The sequence below is a fragment of the Anastrepha obliqua genome, chromosome 2 (genome assembly GCF_027943255.1).
Source record: "Anastrepha obliqua isolate idAnaObli1 chromosome 2, idAnaObli1_1.0, whole genome shotgun sequence".
NCBI classification, from domain to species: domain Eukaryota; kingdom Metazoa; phylum Arthropoda; class Insecta; order Diptera; family Tephritidae; genus Anastrepha; species Anastrepha obliqua.
This window is the reverse complement of record NC_072893.1, coordinates 100,192,516-100,213,147: the sequence shown is the minus strand read 5'-3', so window position 1 is coordinate 100,213,147 and position 20,632 is coordinate 100,192,516. Positions and strand designations below refer to the sequence as shown.

At 36.8% G+C, this 20,632-nt stretch overlaps 1 protein-coding gene across 2 annotated transcripts in view; it reads left to right on the top strand.

Moving 5' to 3' along the window:
- Nucleotides 1-20,632, top strand: part of LOC129238852 (E3 ubiquitin-protein ligase HUWE1) — a 52,710-nt gene that overhangs the window by 18,731 nt on the left and 13,347 nt on the right. For both annotated transcript variants that reach the window (XM_054874070.1, XM_054874068.1), the window contains exons 4-6: nucleotides 4,841-5,112; nucleotides 5,174-5,631; nucleotides 9,061-19,143. In XM_054874070.1, coding sequence (XP_054730045.1) covers nucleotides 4,841-5,112; nucleotides 5,174-5,631; nucleotides 9,061-19,143 — 10,813 coding nt within the window. The remainder of the gene's footprint in view (nucleotides 1-4,840; nucleotides 5,113-5,173; nucleotides 5,632-9,060; nucleotides 19,144-20,632) is intronic.

Below are 20,632 nucleotides of genomic sequence, written 5' to 3'. Positions count from 1 at the left end.
GAACGACGAGGAATGAACAAACCAGGGTTTTCTTCAACACTTTCGGCTACAACAGCAACCTTTTCGACTGTTCTTGAGCGACGTGCTCGGGTTTTATTCTTCACATCACTAACTTGTCCCAACAGCTTGAATTTTTTCACCAATTTCTGTATTGCGGTCCGACAAGGTGCTTCACGATGGCTTAGTTTCCACTTGTCAAATATCGAAAAATGACAGATTCAAAAGTGACATCTACCGAAATAGCGGGCTATTCAAAATAACATCTGTTATTGGAAAACCCTTTATATTCCCCGTTGCTGTTAACAACCTTGTTTGTTTGTTTGTTAACAGTAATAGTAGCCCCGCCAGTGTCGGGTATATCACCAAACAACCTGTTAACAACCTCGTCTGGTCTGGTGTCAAAGCAGTTGTTGAGCCAGTTTTAAGGACCTCTTTGCTAGCGAAGGTAACGCCCTTCATATGGTTTCACAGGGAGTGGAAAAGATGGTAATCGGCCGGTGCAAGCTCTGGAGAATACGGTGGATGCTGAAGGACCTCCCATTCGAGTTCTTGGATTGCAGCTTTGACGACTTGTGCGACATGGGGCCTGGTGTTGTCGTGAAGGAGTATGGTTTGTCTATGTCGATCAGGCCTTTTCTATCGAGAGCCTCATTCACGCGGTGTAGCTGGGCAATGTAGAGCTCCTTGTTGACCGTGACATTTTTTTTGAGCATTTCCCAGTGTACCATGGCTTCCCAGTCCAAACACATATCTTCTTTACATGAAGGATCCAGCTTGTCTCTCGGCGTTGGCATATCTCCTGAAGGCATTCCTTTCTTTGCTTCATATTTATGTATAGGCACCATTTCTCATATCTCGTAACGATTCGGTACAAAACGCGCTGTTTATTACTACGTGTTTGATGGCGGGCGAGATGCTGAAAAGCAATTTGAAGGCGACTTTGAGTGATTTGAGACGTTCTTCATCGAATTCAGAAGGCCTTGCGCTGCGGGACGTGTCATCAACGGCCATTGTGCTGTAGACTCGCCTATGACATCTTCTCCATACGCGTCGCCAATGTTCCGTAATGCTTCGGCAGATTTTTACCGCCATGAAAAGCAAAGAAAATCAGGCGTCGAAAATGTTGATTTTTGACTCCTGGGTATTCCATTTCTAAGCCTCAAATCTATTAAAAATCAAATAACTTAGAAATACAGTTAACATAGTTTTATAGAGTAGAAAAAGCTCTGAATACTTAACCTTTGCCAAACAGCAAAGAAATCGTAAAAAAAAGAAACCCAATACATACAGGGTTTGATTGAAAAGTAATGAGCCTTATTTTTTTAAGCAGTTTTATTAAACCTTTTGGCTTATACAACTAATATATAAACAAAATAGGACCCTTGAGCGTCAATACATCGCTGGTAGCGGTCCTTCCACTGCAGGAAACATTTTTTAAACTCATCCGCCGGAATCGCGTTCAATTCAGCTGTCACTGTTTTTGGATCGCCTCGATGGAATCGAAACGTCCCCCCTTCAGCTTTCTTTTCAGGCGCGGGAAGAAGTCCCGCATTGTAATAAGTTAAATTTAACTTTTCACTGATCTCACGTAGACTAACACGACGGCCAATGTTCAAAAATTCACGAACTCGGTTCACATCTTCGTCTGTTTGCGTCGTCGAAGGCCTTCCAGATCGCTGTTCGTTTTCGACGTCCTCCCGGCCTTCCTTCAACGACTTGGTCCCCGTAAGTCTTCTTGAGTAGCCCAATGGTTTCGGTACCCGTTTTGTTTAGCTTTACGCAAAATTTGATCGAGTAACGTTGCTCCAACGATCGCTGCATTTTCGCCACTGCAAAATCCTAACACACTTTTAAAACAGCTTTCACGCGCGGAGCGATGTTGACTGTACCGCTGTTGCCAGCGAACTAGGACCGGTTTCTAGTGGAAGGGGAAGGTCCAACGATAATTTTCCGCGCGGGAAGACTCATTACTTTTCAATCAAACCCTGTATAGGTATACAAATAATGATGTTGTTAGACAATTGCAATTTTATATATTTTTCCATTAGCGCAAGATAAATTGTTTCACTTTAGTCGTGTGCGAGTTTATCTAAATTTTAATACCTAAACTCGTATTCGATTGGAGATTTCCAGCACTGTTTCAATTTAGGAGAACCGCTGTCAAACTGTGTGAGTTCGTTTGAAAACCTATTTTTTTTGTTTTCAAATTTAAATTTGTTTGCTTTTATCAAATCTATGCATATTCATCGTGAATCAATAATAAACGATTTGCTCTGTAAACAACTTTCTTGTTCCCTCCTGACTGTTACTAATTCTAGAAATTTTGAGTAAAAGTGTTCGTTTTGATTATCTGAGCATTTCAAATATAGGTTTCTTAATAGGTAATGTTGCTCTCTATATACATGAGTTATTAACAAGTGTACGAAGGTTGTCTTTTATATTTTGCGCCCAATAATTTAAACAGTGAAATTATAATGAAATAGTTTTATTGTTTTCGAAAATATTCTCAACACGCTTTTACCTCTTAAAAGTGGATACCTCCAAAACTAGCTTTTTAACGGCTTCAACAGCTTTTACAGGCCTTGGAAAATGTATGTATTATAGATCTCACATTTTATTTTTGATGTTTGGGAACTAAAAGAAAAAGAAATCAGTAGGTGTCTAATGAGTGCTCAAAAACTCTCTTGTATGAGTAAGGAGGATTCGTATTGGTAAAGGAGGATTCGTTACTCAGAATTTACTGCAAGGATCGACGGCCACATTGGAACTCGATGTACCAGCGTTTCACAGTGGCTAAGTGTGGTGCTTCAACGCGAAAAGCCGAAGTAAGTTGATCAAATCATAATCCACGTCAAAAATTTTCACGAGTTAACTTCAGCTTTCGGGCGAGATGAATTTTTCAAATCACTGAAAATAAAACAAATAAAGCTCGTAAGTAAAAATTATTGTAAGTTCATGCTAAATAATACCAAACTTTTCGATCAAAATATCGAATTACAGCTCATCATACTTAGTGTTGAAAAGGCGCCAAATACAAAAGACAACCCTGGTTTCTTCTTCTTCTTAATTGGCATGATAACCGCTTACGCGAGTTTAACAAAGCGAGTCAGTCGTACATTTAGCAATATGTAATTAAGTACAGCCCGTAACACCAGAAGTTTTGCTGCTCGTGATAACGTTTGTAACTGAGTGGTTTCGTCTCAGGAGCACATCAGTGTAGAATTTAAAAAAGATGTGATGAAGAGCTGATTTTCAAGGAATTAACGTTTTGCAATGAGCTTACATTTTCTAACGAGCTATAATAGGAAGGGGAATTGGATAACCTCCATGAGGTGGCGATCGAATACATTGCAAAATTCAGTATAAGAAATCAGAGATTAACGGAACATGTTTCAAATGAGCCTATCTTCACATGGTTGGATGAAGTGTCTAGAGGGGACTTTACAAATTCCTGCACAAGCTTTCAAATATTGGAGCTAGTATTCAGAAGAAGCTAGTATTCAGCTGGTATCAAATAATGAAAAATTTACACAATTAAATTTGAAAAAAAAAAAAAAAATTAAAAGGCCCTCGTAATAATTAATTTAAATAATTGTAGGTAGTTTTTCGAGTAGTTAGTAATATGACAAAATTCGTGACTTGGAGATCAATCCTCTAAGCTTACGTGGGCAAGGCGTAAGAATTGTTAAGTTTGCTTTTAGTCAATAAAGTTATGATGATTCCGCTGCTTTTTGAAATAATTCATTATGATCCTATTTTGTTTAGGTCACGTGATAGCTTCATAATGGCGAAACTTCGTGATCTGTTCTAAATTTAATAATTAATTATTAACCATTCACACATTTAGCATGCCTATGAAATGAACAATTTCGTTTTGTGGTGGCTCCTAATAAATATAATACATTTTTTGTCAGCGTTTTACGAAAATTTTAAAAACTGCTAGAAAATAATTGCACACTTAACGCTTACTCTAACAAATTTAACGGTTCAATTTAGGTTGAAAAGTAGATTCAAAAATATTCTAAATTGTTCCTGTTCATTGTATTACCGACACTTTCCAGTGGTTTATGATTTTTTTTCTATTTAAGTAACAATTTAGAAGAACTCGCACACATCCTTAGTATGCAAAAATATACACACCCGGTTTTCTTTTTTAATATTAATTTATTGGAAATAATTAAGTACACTTAAATTTAATATAATAATATAACAATTACACTGTACGATAAAATCAATTTTAGAGAGGACAAAAAATGTACGTCAATCGGTGGCTTAAAAATTTATGTCTAAATTAGGTAAGAGGGTCAATGTTTCCATATCATGAACATTGATATGGTAAATCGGCATAGGAAACCACGTGGTTGGATAACGGCTTAATTAGAGGGGAGCAAAAAAAAAGATATATATGTATGTGTATGTCAGCGATTTCAAATTTGGCGTCTAAATTTAATTTTAAAAGGGCTAATTTATTTAATTCTTTTAGTTTGGCAATGCGCCTTGTATTATATTATATACTCGTATAATGAAAAAAACAAATGCTGAAATATAGCGAAAAACACTAAAAGAAAGGATTAAACTTTCAAATCGCCGATATATTACATTTTCTTTTTGTTCCGTCTATACGAATGCTTGGACAGAATATGTTATTTTGTTTTTGATGTACAGTGTTATCTGAACAAAGAATTGGGAAAGTTCGAAATGAAAACCTACTATTTTAGAGTTGTGTTAAATCTAAATGAAGTCGAATATAAACATACTGAAATTATTACTAAAATAGCAAATTATTATAAAAGTTAGCAATTAATTTCTTTGACAAATAACTAGTTGACAATAATTTCAGATGAGAATTGCTCACAGAATTCGTCTTGTATCGGGATTTAAGGATCAAAAGTTACGTCTACAGTTTGTTCAAGCTAGACTTCAAGCTATATCTGTATTGATTTATTCTAATGCGTTACAAGATAATGTTGAGAAAATTCTTTATTCCGGATTCGGGGAAGAACTATGTGAACTAATAGACAAAGAGGATGTATATTTAGTTGAAATCCGTGCTGCCGTACTTAGAACTTTAACTTCTATGCTACACTTCGATCGAAATCCTAATGTACCAAGGTTTGTTAATTTTATAACTATACTAAAATATTTTAATATTTTTGTTATTATTTATTTTTAGACCAGGCTCTCGGTTGTCAAAAATTATTCAATACACTGGAGCCGAACGCCAGGGCGGAATTTTACCACTTTTGGTTCGCGATTGTATAACAAGTTTAACCCACGAAGGGATTTGTGAAAAATATCCATTGGTTTTAGCAACTTCCTTGTTCAGCTTGCTATATCATTTAGCAAGTTATGAAGCAGGTGGTCATGCTCTAGTGAAAAGTGGTATGATGAAGTCATTGCTGCAAGTCATTAATTGGCCTGGGGTCGATCTAGAGCACATCACTTTCGTGACACGAGCTGTTCGTGTGATAGATTTAATAACCAATATTGATATAAGCAAATTCCATCAAAGCAATGGCTTAAATATATTTATTGATCGCATGGAGAAGGAAATTAACTGCTGCAGGGAGGCTCTAGTGAATTTGGAAGGAAAAACTGATTCTGTGGATAATATCGAGCAAATGACAAATGGTAATAACTCATTAAGAAATTTGTTTATTTATATTAAGTATCAATTGATTGGTTTTTATCTCCTCAATCGTCGCAAAACGCCGTCCTTTCCTGGGTTTTTTCAATCTTGGGAACAGGAAAAAATTGCAGGGTGGCAAATCTGGCGAATACGGTGGCTGATTCATGGTAACGGTGTTGTTTTTGGCCAAATAATCTCTTACAAGCAACGATGAATGAGCAGGTGCATTATCATGATGCAAAAGCCATGAACGTTGTTTTTGATCAAAATTCTTCAAAATTTCGGAAAAGATTGTATGGCATGAGCCAGCCGATATGTCGACATCCTCAGCAACTTCTCTAATTGTGATTCAACGATTCTCCATAACAATTTTTTTTCACTTTCTCAATATTTTCATCGATTGTTGATGTGCTGGGGCGTCCAGAGTGAGCGTCGTCATTAACGTCTTCTCGACCTTCTGTGAAAAGCTTGTACCACTTATAAACATTGTTTTACTCAGAGTACTCTCACCGTATGCCACTGTCAACATTTCAAATATTTTTGAGCACTTAATTCCATTTTTTACACAAAATTTGATACAACTTCTTTGATCTATTTTTTCGTTAGCGGAAAATCGCCGAACATGCAAAACACTTGTATCATTTATATATTGCTATACCCGTGGACATACTCGTATCTTCGAGACGAGTGTATCAGCATAAAAAAAATGTATAATCGAAAGTCGAAAGTTGATGTAACAACATAGACATTCCCCATATTTGGGGAATGCTCCTGGAGTGACAATCCTTGGCCAGATATAAATCTGGATCGTTCCTGTAACGTAAAACCGACTGTCGAGGGAACGGTTCATAAACCATATAAATAGTTTTTGCTGAATTTCTTCTATATTCTGATAAAGAGTCCGATAAAGAGTCCTCATGAATCACAAGTGCTTCACGCAGAATTCAACACCCTCCAATCGTGGTGAGAGATATTCGCTTAACTTTGAACATTAATAAATGCGATCTTGCCACGTATAGCAAAGCCTATCAAACATCTTATCATTTTTCTAACGCCTATCTTAAATCTCTTCATGAGATTAAAGTCCCAAGTACTCTTCCAAGTAATCATTGATAGTAAATTTACTTTCGTGAAACATATTCATTCATTGGCTTTTGTTCGGCAGAACAGTTTAGAATTCTCACATTCATACATGTTAGATCTAGATTAGAGTATGCTTAGTTTGTAAGGAGACCTAATGTTTGTTATATAAACCGTATGGAAAATAATTAAAAGGTCGAAATTCTCTTTCTATATTGGCAAGTATGTTTTATATGCTCATATAAAATAACTTTAAGATACTTTAAATGCATTGAAAGCTTTCGAATTCAGCACAAATTACTTTTTGAACAGGTCATCTTGGATTCATTTTTAAAATTGCTTTATTAGTCTGTAGAAATAATTTGTTTTTATAGACTGAGTTACTTAAATAAATACAAAAAGTATATACATACATATATATACATTTATGTATAGGGCCCGCCATCTATCGTTACGAATTTGAACTAGGCATTATTTGAAGAATGGTAACACTTAGCTGTCATCTGATTTGACAGAAAATTAGTTTTATTCTTCCGCTGAACGAAAATGGTTGTGTATACGCTCAAAGAACGCTGGGAAATATTGCGACATTACTTTGAAAATCATGGTAATGTTACAGAATGTGTACGAAAATTACGTACGGCAATGGGAAGAAGAAAAGCACCGAATGAAGCGTATGTGCGTTACTTTGCGAAAAAAGTAAGAGAAACTGGGTTGCTTATTGACAAACAAGCGATTTGACGCCGTTGGATTATTATCTTTGGGGTGCCGTCAAAGACCAGTGTTATGCCAACATACCAGCAACAATTGATGCACTGAAGACCAACATACGCGATGTCATAGCTGAAATACAGTCGCATACAATCGAAAATGTGTTGAAAAATTGGACCGATCGTATGGGATGGTGCATGGGATGGTGCCGAGGCAGCCATATGAATGAAGTTGTGTTCCATCATTAACCGGAAGGATTGTACTTCAAAATAAAAAAAAAACAGTTTGGAAAAATATTGAGTAGTTTCTTTTTTATGGCATTTTTAATTCCGTAAAGTTATATGGCGGACCCTATATATATTGTACATATATGTAACACAACTTTATCTAAATTTTAGGGTGGTTTAGTATGGCAACACTTCAATTTCGAATCCTTAATTCTCCGATCCCATTCGTGTTCACCTTGCTAAAAATATTATATTTCTATTTATTTGTAAATTACAGTTCTAGAATTTTGCACCTACCCTACTATTGCCAAACACTTCGTATCCTTCCTATGGGGTAAACTCTAAAGGGCTATGGAAGGATGTTCGCGCTAATTATATATACTATTGTTTGTGCTCAACTAATTAAACCAGACACATTTTGTCAGTTTTGGCTCTTTTTCTTTTGTTTATATATTGTTTACTATTTTTTAATGAAATATATATAGAAATACCATATTTCAAAATTGGGTTTTTGGTTTTTATAAAATCCACATTTCAAACTTACGAAAAAAATTATAAAAATTAAAAAAAAAATTCTCCAAAGCTTAGCACTTTTTATTCAGAATTTTATGGAAATTTTTGAGTTTTATAGCCTATGGATAAACCATTGCAAGTTTGAAGTGGTAAAATTTCTCGATGATTTTTGGTAATGTTTTCCTTGAATGTGTTGCGCCTTTTCTTTATTAAAAAAAAGTACATTCGTTATTTGGAGAAAATGCACAACACAGTTTGGGGATACAATTATCCAAAGTCAACGAGAGTTTGACTTGAACTTTAAATTCAATAAATAAATTAAAATTTGATGAGCTGTAAAAAAGGGACCAAACTTTTTTCTCAAATGTTTGAAATTTTGAAATCTGGATCTATATTATATTTATATTGACTAATATATTGGCGGCCGCGGTAACCGAATGGGTTAGTGCGCGACTACCGTGAATTCAGAGAGAATGTATGTTCGAATCTCGGTGAATCTCCAAAATGAAGAAAAACATTTTTCGAATAGCGGTCGCCCCTCCGCAGACAATGAAACTGTAGGTCCCTCCATTTGTGGAACAACATGAAGACTCACACCACAAGGAGGAGGAGCTCGGCCAAACACTCGAGAAGGGTGTACGTGCCAATTATATATACTTATATATATACTAAATAAAAAAACTTACAAAAAAAAATTGCCAAAATTGTATAAAATAAATTTATTTCCCTATAAATATAGTCAAACCTAAAATATATCCATAGTTACTGAAAAGGGTCGTGGAGCTCGGCCAAACACCCCAAAAAGGGTGTTAGCGCCAATTATATATTATATACCTATGTATATACCAATTAGATATTATATATATGTATATACTGAAAATGTTTTCCCCTGCTTTTTAGATATATTTTCAGAACAAGGAAATGGAGACAATGCACAACCTGAAACATTCGAAGATAATACAGTTTGCATGAGAAGAAGTGAACTGCAAGGGGGATCAAGAATTGATAATAGAATATCGAATGAAACATTTTCGGCACAATTATCTGTAAATGAACTGGATGGTAAAAAACTGGCATGTGTCACTCAAAGAGCAGCTTTATTGAAATCTATGCTCAATTTTCTAAAAAAGTCTATTCAAGATCATGCACATTTTAACGGTATGCGTAATATAATGGAAAGTTCGTTGCCAAAATCGTTGCAGCATATAATTTCGAATGCAGAATATTACGGTCCGTCATTATTTTTACTAGCTACTGATGTGGTTACAGTATATGTTTTCAATGAACCATCATTATTATCATCTTTACAAGAAACTGGATTAACAAATGTAATTCTTCGCTCATTGTTACAAAAAGAAGTCCCTGCAACAAGAGAGATATTGGGTTCGTTGCCAAATATATTTTCAGCTCTTTGTCTAAATGAACGTGGACTAATGGAATTTATGTCCTATGATCCTTTTGATAAGTTCTTGAGAGTATTGCTTTCGCCAGATTACTTAGTAGCTATGCGTAGGCGCCGATCATCCGACCCATTAGGTGATACATCAACGAATTTAGGTAATGCAATGGACGACCTTATGAAACACCATCCTTATTTACGCACAGATGCGATCGAGGCCATCGTACGTTTACTTCATGAACTGGTTCGATTTGGATCTGACTCAAAATATATATGCTGGCGTGCTCACAAAGACAACAGTAGTTCTGTTGCTAGCACAATCAATCCGAGCAACCAACAAAGCGCCAATACTGATGGCACACTCGAAATAAGATGTAATGAAAATGATAGCAGTGGTGAAGATGATGAAGATGATGATGAAATGTCATCTGCCTCCCAACAACAACAAAGGCAAAATAGAGCAACAATAGAACAGCAAGTGCAAGTCCGGTCAAATCATGAGCGGGAAGCAATACCTTTAATCGATTACATATTAAACGTTATGAAATTTATTGACGCAATATTCAGTAATAGCTCAAATGGGGATCACTGTCGGGAATTTGTGGTGCATGGGGGCTTACAACCTCTACTTCGTTTGCTTTCATTGGCAAATTTACCAATTGACTCACCGGTATCCACAACAGCGCAGGCCGTTGCTAATGTGTGTAAATCTATTTTGAATTTGGCTCATGAGACGACAGTAATAGATATAGCTCTTGAAGAACTATCAAAAATAATAGATAATCTAAAACCGCTTATTCTAAATTTCAATTTTCCTGGGGGAAGCATACTTTTACATGAATTAATTGCTTGTCCAAAATTAGATGACGGATTTTCGACCGCTGATTACACCCCACTTCTACATAATATGAGTTCCGTTCATGGATACGTAGTTCTTTTGGTTCATTTATGCCGAAATGCCTCTAGCGATATGCGGGTAACTTTACTAAGCCGTTGGGGAAAAAATTCTGGCACTGGCTTACAACTATTGCAAAGCCTGGTTAGGCTTTATATATCATTGGTATGGGAGAGTACCATTTTGTTAAGTCTTTGCTCTGATGAAATGTCAGAATCTGGATTATATGAAGCATCACTTACTGAACAAACAAGCGATGCTGAAAAAGAGGAATCAACGCCGAAAATGGAAAAATTAAGTTCGATTAAATCTAAAATGAAGGCTGATGATCAACTTCGATATATAAAGTCATTGCTAGCAGCCTCTTCCCGTTTAGGGCGTGCGCTAGCAGAGCTTTTTGGAACCTTGGTGAAGCTCTCCGTTGGTACACCACAAGCCCGACAGAGACGAAGTAATGATTATTCAGCAACCAGTACAAACAATAAGATTCCCACTGCTGACGCCAAGGAAATCGCCCGTGTACTTAGTTCTATTCTAGTAAATGGATTCAGCCATGAAGATAACGTATCGAAACCAGCGCCAAAGCTGAAGCTTACTTTCCTCATATGCTCTGTGGGCTTTACTGGACCGATGCTTTTTGATGACAAACGCAGTTGTTTCCACTTAATGATCTCACAATTTTGTGAAGAAAATGGTTTAAGGGCATTTTTTGATATGTTTTATTGGGCATTATCGCTAGATAACAACCCAAATTCATTTGGATTTGCCCATTGCTTAGAGTTGGGGAATATTCTGCAAAATGCCCCAAGTGATACTAACGAATATCCTGTGGGAACTGGAGAATTCATAGATGCATGGTTGCAGTTGCTTGAAAAAATGGTAAATCCACGAGGGATTCTTGACTCGCCCTATACTTTGTCTGCAAAAGGTGCTCATAATTCCGAAACGATTGATTTTGAGCCTATATTTTATTTAATACAAATGCATCAACTGGCTATGCATGTTGTTAGGCGGATCTGGAAGCGTAAACCTATTCCGAATTATGGCGTATCTATAACTGAAACTATTATGGCAATATTAAAGCATATAATCAAGTCGTACAATATGATATGCAGTCGTTATAAATCGCGTATAGACGAGATTCAAAATGCTGATAAATTACTTGAACAACGAAAGAAATCTACAAAATCTTCAGATGAAGCATATTTAAATGCTAGTCATTTTAAAGTACTGACTGATATGGGTTTTGGACAACAACACGTCTTGGATGCTCTGAGAAGCACTCGCTCACTGGAGCAAGCAACAGAATTTCTGCTTAACCATTTAGAAGCAACCGTTACTGAAACTCAAACTATTGAAAGTATTTCAATGCCACAATCTCAGTCTTCTGGCGCTGACATGGATATTGACGTTGACTCGGCCTCAACTTCGGGATCAAATACTAACAGAATTAATGTAACAAAAGTAAACTCAAAATGTAAGCAATATGGTAGTTTTCGCGATGTTGGACTTTTACCAAGTGATATATTTAATCAGTTTTGTAATGAAGTATTTGAGAGAGTATTTGCTTTTATGGAATATTTGCCCGAAACCGTTAACACTGGCACACAGCTTTTGTCTGCACTATATCGGCAAAATAATCAACAAAATAAACGCGAGTTTATGATGAATCTTGTAAAAGGTGTTACTGAGTGCATGGATGAAATAATTAACATCATAAGAAATGAGAAGGTTACAAATACATCTCAACTAGAAAATATTTTCTTCGGAGAAATTTCGACGAAACTTTTAATACGTCTCAAAGTATCTACAATACTTTTAGATGAAAATTATAGTGATATTCGTAGAGAGTTTTGCGCTATTGTCTCACAAGAAAAATCTATGCATGTTATGGTAAATTTACTATACGAGACTGAAGCTTTACTTAAGGAACAGACATTGGTTGGTGTCAAACCACAAGCTCCTCAATGGTTGCAAAATTTCATAGAATTTATTGATGCCATTGATAACGTGTCTATAATATTACAGCGACGGGAAAATATGCGTGCTGTATGCAGTGATAAATGGAGGTGGTATGATGTGTCGACGGGTAAATGGAATTCATATACCGAATCGAATAATAATTTGATTAAAAATGCGTTTGCACTGGGAGAAAAATCTCAAGCGATAAATATAGGACGACAACGATATACAGTTAATTTCAATTGTATGACACAAGTAAGTGAAGCATCAGGAAGTCATAGACCTGTATTGCCAGATTTAAAAATATCAGAAGCTATTTGCTCACTTAAAAATGGTAATGCCAATACAAAAACGGAAAGCATTCTTACTCGCTGCATAAGATCTAAAAATGGTGGCGAAGGCGTCATTTATAAAGATGAACTAGTTTGCCTTCGTTCCCTAACTAATTTGTCATATTGTAAAAAAGATTCCGAACCAGAGAAAAGTGTTGACCATACCAACGAAACCGACCTTCAACCAACGTCGGTTGCCTCATTGGAAGAAGGGCAAAGAAAAATAAAATTAAAAAATACCGCAAAAATATCTTCCAAAAAGGGTCCAGCAGGGTTTTCAAAACATAGCAAAAAGATTATATTGCACGAAGAATTGGTTGGATTATCTCGCGAAAATTGTACTGACATAATAGCCTGCCTTGTTCACTTACTTAGACCGGAATTAATGGTGGATTTCGAAACCAAACTATCTATTATGAAACTTTGTGCACGTTTAACAAAAGATTATGAAAATGCGAAAGCTTTCGTTAAGAATGGTGGAGTATCACTACTGCTTAAGATGCGTCAAACTTGCGGAATGATGGGATTTCCTACGTACGCCATTGTTATAATTCGTCATGTTCTTGAAGCCCCGTCAGTTTTACAAGAAGCCATTGAAAGGATTTTGGTTGCCCGTTCATCGGCTACCGTCCCAGTTGGGCATCGTGATCTTGTGTATTTATTCACACAAGTATCTTCAGCGGTAGCGAGACATCCTACTATATTCCTTACCGCTGCCAAACAGTCATTGCAAGCAGACAATGCAATGAGCTCGAACTTCCCTATGGATGAATCAAGGTTTCTCGTGAAATCTCAAGCACATAATAAATCGATTGATACTTTCCCTAGCACTTTTCCAAAACCAAACGAAGAATCATCGGAAGAAACTGTGAAGGAGCTATTACGAGCAATAGTACAGCCTTGCATTCATTATGGTGGGGTATCTACAACGGAAGATCAGGATGACTGCATGACAAAGATGCAGGAGTCTCCTTCAGTACAATTAGATAAATCTCAGCTGAAACCATCTTCATCAAAAAAATGTACGGATAGCGTCGACATAAATCCATGTTGCTGTAGTTGGCATATTCCATCTACAAGTCACACACATCAAAAACCTATACTTCCGCGATCGACTTTATTAAAAATATTAGCTGACGCAGTGAGATCCTATCAGAGCTTAGTTCCAAAAATTATTGTAGAATATACATACACACCGACGGATAGTCCTTTAATCACAAAATCGCAGTCATGTGTTTCTTTTATTCTTGATAATTTTCTGCCAATCACTAAGCGTCAACAGGATCCGGAAGTGAGTATGATGTCAAGAGTTCTTCTATCGTCACTATCAGATTGTGCGAGCCAACCACCGGTCCAGTCTAAGTTGGTCGAAGAGGTACACGAAGCAATAGTGCGTACTCTGACCGAGCCTAATTATACGGAAAAACATATTCGTTTACAAGTTCTGATTGGCTTGATACCCATAATGATTGAGAGCCCAATGCTTTCTAATAAGGTGCATTTACAACGCAATAATATGTACAGAATTTTATTGCGACACGGAGTAATGACTGATTTAGCAAAGCTTGCACAATATAAAGACTTGTCGAATTCTAATACATTGACCACATTTCATTCAACTTTACGTCCAATGGAAATCTTATTAAGGCTTACTATAACTCCTGGAACTTTATCTTCAAGGAGAATATTTTTCGGAACGCCACCGAATGGTGGCAATGCAGTTGTGAATCGTCGACTATATCCGAGACTAACATCACGCACCGCCAACGATAGCTCTGGATCTGTCGGTAGTGAACATGTTCTTCGTGATATTATTAGAAACGTTCTGTCTGACCGTAGACAGGCATTTGATTTCATTTTAAACGGTGAAGACATATTTTTAGACTCCGAAGATCCAACCAACTCTATGGCAACTGGTCATGAGGAAACTGAAGATAGTGACCGTGAATCACATCTTCTGACTTCAACAAATTTACGACCTCAAATCAATTTTGATCAACTTTGGGATGATCTTTTGCAAAATGGAAATGTAGCATTTTTAGGTCGTAGTTCTGATTCAAATAATGGACCTTCTGATGGTAATAGAATGGATACAAGAATTAACCGATCTGATGCGAACCAAGCTGGAAACACTGAAGGTGGGGTTAGTGGTGGTAGTGATGGTGCATCAACTTCATCAGAACTTGTTGCAGCAGTTGTAGACAATTCAACATCCTTGCTGGGTGAAGTTAGTACAAGTGAATCTGAATCTGATTCAAATGCTTCTACAGAAAATGAACGAAATGATGAGGATGAAGATGAGGACGATGATGAAGATGGTAATGAAGAAGACGTAGAAGACCATAGTGAAACAGATGCAGACGAAGAAACCCGCCAGTTTATTGAAGTTTTCGACCACATTTATGAACCAGAATCTTCGGAAACAGCTTCAAATGATGCTGATGATGAAGCATCGGAAGTTAGTGGCAGAAGTGGCGAACAAGCAGTTAATGGATCGGATGCCGATGACGAAACTTCAGAAGTTAGTGGTAGAAGCGGAGAACAAGTGGTCAATGTTAGTAATATTCTTAATGTAGAAAATAGAATATTGAATTCTCTTGAAAGTCGAGAACCTCGTGTAGGACGTCAAAATGATATTTTGTTATCAGAACCCGTTTCACGAGGTAGTGGTCAATTATCAGCAGGTGCTCCCAACAACTTAGTTACCCCATCTTTTGCTGAAAATAATGTAACAAATAGAGAAGAAAGTTCAGTTCGCACAAATCCCTCATCTGTTTGGGTTGCACCAAGGCTTGGTTCAATACGGGGAGATACAAATTATACAATGAATACTGAATTAAGAAGCATTTCCACAACAAATCAGGAGCGTAATCAAACTAATACGACGGTATATGTTGGTTCAGTAAATAACGTCAATCAGACTACGTCTATCGGAGGTTTTATACAAAGGCGAGAATCTACTAGGCGTTTAATTTTGTTAGATCAGCAATATTGTACGTTAATGCCATCGTTTAATAATCCGACTGAAGAAGGGCAACTTGATATATTTAATCAAGATAGCTTACATTGGTGGCTTGAAGAAGCAAAACATCTTGATTTGGAATCTCAAACAGATGCATGTTTATATGTTGCACATCTTTTAATACCGTTTTTAATTAGATCATTCAAAGACGCCCAAAGAGCGAAAACAACAGAACAGCCAGTTTCTACCACAACTTACAATTCTCCTAATCGTCGGAGTGCCATACCTGTATTTATTCAACAATCAACTAATTCGAGTAGTGGACCTAGTAACACGTCGTCTGCTAATGAAACAACTACAGAAAGAAATGAAAATACTGCTTTATCCACGGACGTACCAGACATACAAGATCAACATGATCAAATATCAAATGATGATGTAGGCGAACTTGAATATTCGAGTGAAGAAGAAAATCCAACTATCTTAGTAACGAATGAGGATGAAAATATACAGGATGTCGAAGACGATTTCGAAGGCAGACAAGATGAAGGTAATGCCAATTTGAATCCAACTGTTTTGAGCGAAGATGTTAACTCGGCTTTTGATACTCAACTTGGCGATGAAATGCCATCTGAGTTGGATCAACAAACTTCAGAAAATATGGACAATTTAGTTTCCCAAGCATCGGAACTTTTTTCTGCTATTGAATCAGTTGACATATCTTCTGATAATATTGTATTGGAAGATATTGAAGATGTTGCTGTTTCAAATCGAGAGGTCGATGTTCCATCCATCGAAGAACAGTCAACTGATGATCCCTCCACTGCAACGTCGAGCATAGCTCCTCCTTCCGCAATGAATGCAGAGGTCCGAGCAGCGCTGGGGGATTTACAAGTACCAGAGGGTGTGGATCCCTCATTTTTAGCCGCATTGCCAGCTGAAATGCGAGAAGAAGTTATAAATGAGCATTTGAGGATGCAACGCATACGTCAAAGAGCACAACAGAATGCAATTCAAGTTGCCCACGATTCGTTAATTGAAGTTAACCCAGAATTTTTAGCTGCTTTACCACCAAATATTCAAACAGAGGTTTTAATGCAACAAAGAATCGAGCAACAACGTCAAGCTGCTTCGACAGCAAATCCTGACGACCCCGTTGATACAGCGGCTTTCTTCCAAAACTTACCAGAATCTTTAAGGCAAGCAATTCTTACGGACATGGAAGAATCACAAATTGCCAGTTTACCCCCAGATCTTGCCGCGGAAGCCCAATATTTACGGCGTGATTGGGAAAGTAGAAACGGTCCTAATGTTGATACACCACACGTACTCCGACGTTTCCCATCCTCTTTACAAAACCTCACCGATGATTCGAGATGGCATTCTAACTCGATATGGTATGAAGCGCATGGTGCTCAGCAAGCTCAACATCACCAGCATACGACAATAGTACATCAACATCAGCAACAGATACATGGCAAGCCTATTGCACTGCTTTTCATGGAGGATGATAATAATATGCTGGATCCAGATTGTCTGGCAACTATACTGCTCTTTTTATTTACCGAAGACACAAAAATTAATTACACTCGGTTTCATCGCGTAATACGAAACTTATGCTATCATGCCTCGACAAGGTCTTGGATTATAAATGCTTTGATAAGTATTATACAAAAAACGAGCGAAGAGAAAGCACCAGATTCTGAGCTATCTATTGTCAAGCCACATTGGTTGAATCTAAGAGTAGATGCAGCTTTTGGTTACAAGTCGAATGTATTTATAATAAATGAAATACAACACAAAAGCATTGATCATACTTCGGCTTCTACCTATAACATAAGTATAAATCCGCAAGCAGCACAAATGGTAGTCAAAAATTGCTTAGATTTGCTGTTTGTATTAGCAAGACACTTTCCTAGAAGTTTCGTGCCATTTAAGCACGATCAGAAGAAAAAACCTGAGCCAGCTACCGAATCAAATGAAAACTGCAGAAATGCGTCAGGATCCAGTGGAATCAGTTCCGGAAATATAACAGAAGCGGATAGAGATGTTCCAATAATAGAATCGAACTTGCAACGCAACTGTTTTTCGAATGTTGGTAAGCCTGCTCAAAAGACTTCTGATATAAAACTAGATGAAGGTCCATCAACATCAAAGGCAGCAGCCAATCGCGGACAAAAAAATAGCTCAACTGGAGCAAAAAGTAAACATGGCAAGAAAATTTCATATAACACCAATAGTAAACAGTTTTGGGATGTTCTTTTAAAAATCGATTTGCATACTCCGCAGCGGCTCATGAACATGCAGGATTTCCCACTTATATCTTATCCACGATGGGAGTGGGAGGAACCAAATCAGGATTTTCAATCATTTAATGATACACCATTTTCAAAACTACTAGAAATGCTACCATACAAAGTGATATGTCGATCTCCACAACTCACTGACATGCTTGTTAAATTGTTAGCTTCTCTTAGTAGTGAACTTCCAAAGGAAAGTGACTTAGAAGAAAACAAGTTGAGTCATAAAACCTTTGAAGTTGATGAAAGTTATAATGGCATAGTAACTAATGTTGAATCAAAACCAAAGGAGGAATCACCTGCCAGTACCGAAGCAAAGCAATATTGTGCTGGCTATCGTGTGAAAAACAAATTATATTCGAAAAACTTCTCACAATTGCAGTTGGTAACTGAAGTATTAACACATCAATGTGGAACCGTTGACGGACTTGATAACATATCTAAACTTATTGTTAACTTAAGTCAGTGTTCCCAAGCATCGAATGCTATGTTTATGGAGTACTTGTGTTCAGCAGTATTCGGTTTAGCAAAAGAAGTTCGTTTGGCCATACAAAACTTACTTGATGAGATTCGATCCTACAAAGTTCATAATAAACTCGAAAAAGACACAAAATGTGATGCAACCCACAGCAAAGTTGTACTCGAGGGAGTTATGCAAAACCGTTTTACGTCAGAAAATGTTATTATTTCGGCCCCAAGCAAATTTAAACCTTCATGTGAACTGCAACTACCGTCAATCAAAAAATTGCTTTCACCTTCATCAGCTCAATTATACTTTTTAAAAACGCTTAAAATATTCATACAAGTTCGCGAGATTTTTTATTCCGAAGACTCTATAGTCATGGATTGTACGAACAAAATGCCTACTCTTAGTCAAATAATATCTCTACAAGATCTCTGGAATACTCTGAGTGAATGTTTAATAGCTTTGGAGGAGTCAAAGGACGAGTATGCCGTACTTGTATTGCAACCAACAGTGGAAGCATTTTTCTTAATTCATGCCACGAACAAGAAAAATGAAAATAAAACAGGATCTAATTCCGAATCACCAGGTCCTATATTAGACGCAATAGATGAAACTAATGTCAATACCCGCCCGGCTGCTTTAAGTGTAAATAGCAGTGATAATACGGGTAAGTGAAAATTATCACTGTACATTGTTTTATACATGTTTTTAGAATATAGGAAAAAAATTATTTGTTTTCACAAATTTTCTCCTGGCAACCGCTGAAATTGTTTCAAACTTAGTCGGTTGGCAATTTGGCAATTTCGCTGTAGCCGAATAATTTGTGCGTCACTACCATTCGGTAGTGCCCGTGATCGAAACCCGAAAAATACATCCATTTCAAATTTTCAGGAAAGTAATTGTAAAATAACGAAATAACAAATAATGTTTTAAGCTAATTTTTTTTTGTTTCCTACATCAACTAGGATGTCGAGTTCAAATGTAAATTCAAAAGTAAATTTTTTGTATTCGTAGATTTTCAGTGATAAACCTAAATACTATTAGCCTAAGTATAGTTTAACTGCAAAAAGTTCACTTTAATTCGTTGTTGCAGAGTTGAAAACTCAGTCACTGTTTTTCAACCTCGCTGCCGTTGTAGTAAGTTGTTGCGCATGCAAAACTGATTGATTACGTTTGGTTTGCATACATACGTATTGCATATTTGTTTTTATATCTTTAATTTTTTGCTTTACGTTTTGTTTTTAGTTTATAAGCGGAATAGGTCCTACTTCTGAATTTTAGTGGCCAGCAGGCTTTTCCACATTTATTAAAATTAGAATTTCAGAACATTACATGAATACGTATGAATCGTCGGCGAATGCGTATGTTCGCTTAATGTCATACGGCTGCAATTTCGTTGCAAGAGGAAAGGGAAGGATGGTAGTTAAACCAATCGCGTATTATAGTAGAGTTTGTTCGGCACAGAAATAATATGGATTAGAGGTTTTATCAGTAGTTGAGGGATGTGACCGTTTTCCAACATATTTGCTATTGAAACAGTTTACGGATGTCTTAGATTACTTAAATTAAAGCAAAAGCATCTATGATTCTGCGTATTGTCAGGTGGATTTTGGTAATTATCACAGTTGCGAATTAGAATGTCTGGCTTGTAGAGAATGAAGTATTACACTCAGGGGAAACCATTTACGGTTTTGACCGACTGTAGCGCTATTCGAAGAGTAATGACAGAGCGCGAATTAATTCCCCGCATTTCTGGATGATGGCTCCTTATGTAAAACTACGAGATAAAACTCGATCGTCGAGCAGGCATGTTGATGCTTTGAGTAAGCCGTTGCCGTGACAACCATATGGTAGTGCCTGGCTTCGAAATCCTGTGTGAGCATGAAACACCAAATGATAGAAAACGTTTTTTCTAATAGTGGTCGCCCCCGCAAACCTCCGAGTGTATTATTGCCTTGAAAGGTCTCTATAAAAGTCCAGACAACTTTTACAATGCATACGGCGAATCAATCAAAACGAATAGCAAATTAATTTTATAAAGTTTAAAATTTATCAGTTGCGAAAATATAAATAGCGAAATATTACGCAAAGGTGGTCAACACTGTAGACTGTATTTATTTTCAACTCTCAAGTTAATATATATTGTATAAGTAATG